Below are 4,586 nucleotides of genomic sequence, written 5' to 3' on the forward strand. Positions count from 1 at the left end.
TTGTTGGGAGACGAGGCAGGATGGTCTCCTCTTCAAGAAACACTTGGTGCATCCTGACCTCAGTGTTCTGTGAGGTAAACGGGCCCTTGCTCCTTTTTGGGACGCTGAGCTCAAGCCTTGATGTCAGCTCCTTCTGACTTTGGCTGTGCCTTTCCTAGACTCTCTTCCCCCACATGTGGCCAGCTGCTGGGGTGGCTCCTGCCTCTTCCTCTCCATCCCTCCCTGTGCACAGCACTGTGCTTATCAAGTACTAGCTCACCTGGCAGCAGATGGGCCCCTGCTTCTCCACATCACAGACGCAAGTCCCCAGGGCTGACAGCAGCACAGTCATCTCCCCTGAGACTGGTCAGCAGGACTTGTAGGGCAGGTGGGCTTTTTATCCTGTCTTTCGCACAGAGGTGAAACTGAACAAAGAGAACTCCATGGGAGAAATCATTAAGAAAAAAGTGCTCAGGAAAGTTTGGAGACAAAGCAAGTGCTTTCATAACAGTTCCTGATTTCTCACTGTTTGGACCACCTAGCTCACTTGTCACTGCTCAGATCCCCAAGTGACACATGCTCTGCCTATTCCTCCCTTTCCAGGACTTTCTTCAGACATTCTCCCCTGATGTCTTCCGGTTCTTCTGCATGTGCAGCAGCTACAGGTCAGGTGAGCCAGGAGTGTGGCCTCTACAGCCTGGGAACCACGGGATTTCATTCCTAACTTGGGAAGGACAGCATCTGGGGACAGCAGAGCTCGGGCCAGTGGTGAATAAGCCCTGTCTTGGTCCGTGGTTGCTTTCACGTCTGTAAGGTCCAGCTGTTGGAAGGGAACCTAGAAGCATTAGGACACCCCAGCCCCAAGCCAGTTGTTCTGTCTGCCCTCACATCTGTCATTTAATCAAACCCTTGGTGGAAGTTTTCTGTGGGCCACCTGTCCTTCAGGGGTGGGGGACCTTGTGGTGGGGGTGTCCTGTTCTCTGCATGCTGTGAGGATGGGCCTCTGCTGGGCCTCTCCTCAGTGACCATCTTCCTTCTCAGCCATCAACTACTGTGACAGCACCATGCTGGAAGCCAGGCACCTCCTGCTGGGGCTGGCCTCTTTTGTTGAAGACGCACGTGCCTACGTGAAGGGGCAGTTGACCTGTGAGCCCATCAGGGAGGACATGCTGTGGGAGAGGTAGGTCCACAGCTAGGGTGCCCTGATGTCAGCTAGCACTCCTCTGGGTGCCACACCTGGGCCACTGGCCAGAGAATAGAGGTGGTGTGGAAGCAGGACACTCCCAGCTTGCAGTGCCCCTCACTGGACAAGCCTGTGGTGGTGCTGGGTTTTGCGGGTGGCTGTGAAGGTCATAAAGAACGCACACACCTGGACTGGTTCTGCCCAAGCTTGGCAGAGTGGTGTTCCCGTCACTGTGACTTCACAGTTGGAGGAAGATGCTCAGGTACAAGGATGAGTTCACCATTAAGGAAATGGGCACATCACAGCAAGGTGGGCACACAGGTCTCCGTGACTAAAACAAAACCCGTCAGGAACTAACAAGGGTGTCAGCTGTAACTCGACACCCAGCCCACCAGCCCCAACCCACGGTGCCCTGCTGTTGCCTGAGGAAGAGCGGGCTGAGGGCTGGAGACCAGGCCCTGCCTCGGGGGTGGACAGTGAGCGGGAGGACGGGGCTCCCACACTTGGTAGGTGCACTCCATGGAACAGCTCCAGTCCGGCCGCCTCCGCGCAGTGACCACGCTCGCTCATTCCGTTCACTAGACATGCAGAAGTCTGGGGGTTCGGTGGGGTGCTTTGGGAGGGGAGAAACTGAAGTCAGTGGACACTAGGGCTCTCCCTGGAGGAGGGACATTACTGGGACACACCCTCCCCAAGGAATTCCAAGGAAGATGAAGCACCTGGACTCGTGGAGTTCATGGGGCCGGGACTGCCTGCCACTCCAGCTGGCTGGCTGCCCAGAGCGGTGGGCCTGGGTGCAGAGGTGGTGTCTGGACCCATGGCGGGGCGGGAGGGAGTACAGGTTAATGTCTTGGGTAATAAGGCCCTGCTCACTGGAGCAGGAGGCACAGGAAGGAAACTCAGGCATAGAGGATGATCACTTGCAGTGAAGCAGGAGAGGCCCGGCTGTGCTTGGTGGCAAAATAGCCTGAATAGCAGTGGCTCAAACAGTCTTCACTTCTCCCCCTGGTCATCACCGGGGCTAGGCTGGCCAGCAGCAACCATCTCTCTCCTAATGGTTCTGTGCCCAAGGGCCTTCTCTTGGCAGCTTGTGTGCTGGCGCAGAAGCAGCCATCACTGCTGCTCACTAATGCCAGAGCTGGCCACAGAGCCTCACCTGGCCTCACGGTCACCCAGAAGTCCCTCCTTTTACATGTCCAAAAGCGAGTCTGAAAGGCATGGGCAGGAGAGGGCACCACCAAGTGCCAGCAGAGGGGGAGGGGAGACCAGGACCCCAGTGGCAGCAAGGGAAGTGGCCAGCACGTAGAAGAGGGCAGCGCACGGAGAGGGCAGGACAGGGACAGCACCTGTGTCAGGAGCACGTGGGAGACACACCACTGCCATGTGTGGAGGAAGGCAGGAGAGGCACCGGGGAGAGCTGGCCTGTCAGGGCTGGGAGGAGGCAGCAGAGGCTGTCACAGAGGGGACACAGTGAGGACAGGCTGCTGGTTCATATCTTCCGGAGAGGGAGGGGTCTGGAGTAGCAGGGGATGGGGCAGCCCAGGCTCTGGGGTGGCTGGCGCAGGATCTGGGCCCTGCCATGAGGGCAGGACCCTGAGGGGAAGAGGCTGTCCCTGTCCTGGTCCAGGCAAGGCCATCTGCAACTCTAGGCCTCAGAGCCCTGCTGCCCAGAGTAGCTCTGGCCATGTGTTCCCTGTGTACAGAACTGAAAGTCACGGCTGTTGGGACCTGGTGTCTGGAACAGAGGCCACCAGGAGCTCCCGGGCAGGCCTGGCGTGGCCCCCTTCATATCCCTGTGGTGAGCCCACCTGAGCTGGCAGCTGGGCACTTGCACTTCTCTCTGCTCCTGGGGTGCTTCCTCCAGGGCGGGGCTTCTCCACGTTCCAGTGACCCTCACCATGACTGTGTCAGAGAGGGCCGTGTGAGGGCTCAGGCCTGTGGTCCCCCAGCCTGCACCTGCCAGCCTCTCAGGAGGTGGCGCCCACGCTGCCATTCTTCCTCAGGTCTCCCTGTGCTCCCACCTTTGCACGTAAGCCGGTTGAGGTGCAGCTGTGGTCTCATGTTATCACTTCTCACCAAAGTCTGAAGCCACCGTGGAAATGCCCCATTGTGTGCTGTGCCCTCAGATCCCAGTGTTGGTGCCTCCACAACGGCTTGCAGCTGATGTTATATATGCGATTCCACTGAGACTGGGCATGTGACCTAGGAAGGGTCCCCGTGGTAAAATGCTTAGCCCTTCCTGGGGAAGGGTTGGAGCTTCGCATAGGGCATGCCTGGCCGGCCCAGGTCCTTCCTGTGCTCTTGTGGTGTAGGTGACCCCTCCTGCTCCGCAGGCTCGCCAGCACCAAGGGGACTGTGCAGGCAGCACTGGCAGATGACTTTGACACACCCAAGGCCGTTGACACCATCCTGGACCTCGTGCACCACGGGAACCGACAGCTCAGGGCAGTCACTAAGGTAACTTGAAGGACACAGGCCTCCATCCCACTGCTGGGTGACAGGTCAGGCATTTCTCATAAGGAAGGAGCAGGTGCCAACTCTGCATCTGTCTGGAGAGACTTGTCTCGTAGCTGGCAGCAGCTGGCATGCACCGTGAGCCCTTCCTCCTGCAGGACTCCTGGAGCTCCCCTGGCGTTGGTGGACACAGCACTCATGCCTCCAGAGGTACATACTGGAATACCGAGGCACAGGGCATGGCTGCCACCACAGGCACTGGGTAACCCTCTCCATGGCTTGGAATGTGATGGAATTGGAGCATGGTTGTGCACTGGGACTCCAACTCTGCTGGCCACCTGATGGGTCTCAGCCTTTTCTGGGCCTCCAGGACACCTGCATAACTAGCTCTTTGGCCACCTCTTCAGGTGCAAAGTGTGCTTGAACCTCAGAGGAGTTTTTACCGCCCACTCCCACTCACAGCACTCTCTTTGCTATTTAAAGATAATATCCCCTCTTACCTCAGTGCCATGACATCACCAGGAACCAGGGGTTCACGTCTGCAGTCCCTGGTCATGAGGGCGTCTGGGGAGAGATCAGGGGGCCGCTGAGTGTTCTGCCCCAGCCTCTGCCTCTCTAGGGTTCCCAGGAGTAAGGCTCTGTTGTCACAGGGCCTCTGCACTGGTGCCCGCCACACCTTTCAGGGTTTCTCTTTCAAGTTCAAATCAGAAATCCAGCCCCATTCCCATCACCCTCCCCTTAGCCATGGCCATGCTTAACCCACAGGAGCCTGAGATGGGTGAACTGATGCACCGAGCTGCACAGCACATCCCAGGTGGTGTGGTTTGCTGGAGAGACAGAGGTGCCGGGGCAAGCTGTGTTCTCAGTCCACAGAGGAAGGGGCCACCCAGGAGCCGCGCTGAAGGCTGCTGACCCTTGCTCTGCCTGGCCCTCGGCTGCTCTAAGAGCCTTCATGGTGCCTATCTTCCAG

General features: G+C 58.3%; 1 protein-coding gene across 5 annotated transcripts in view; it reads left to right on the top strand.

Moving 5' to 3' along the window:
- Cars2 (cysteinyl-tRNA synthetase 2, mitochondrial) overlaps positions 1-4,586 on the top strand; it is a 38,693-nt gene that overhangs the window by 31,293 nt on the left and 2,814 nt on the right. For 4 of the 5 annotated variants that reach the window (XM_047552071.1, XM_047552070.1, XM_047552069.1 and 1 more), the window contains 3 exons: positions 583-649; positions 1,021-1,159; positions 3,496-3,619. In XM_047552071.1, the coding sequence (XP_047408027.1) occupies positions 583-649; positions 1,021-1,159; positions 3,496-3,619 (330 nt within the window). Of the gene's footprint in view, positions 1-582; positions 650-1,020; positions 1,160-3,495; positions 3,620-4,381; positions 4,553-4,586 lie in introns of those variants that run through there. The other variant, XM_047552073.1, reaches the window with a different exon arrangement.

This window comes from Sciurus carolinensis, chromosome 5 (genome assembly GCF_902686445.1).
Source record: "Sciurus carolinensis chromosome 5, mSciCar1.2, whole genome shotgun sequence".
NCBI classification, from domain to species: domain Eukaryota; kingdom Metazoa; phylum Chordata; class Mammalia; order Rodentia; family Sciuridae; genus Sciurus; species Sciurus carolinensis.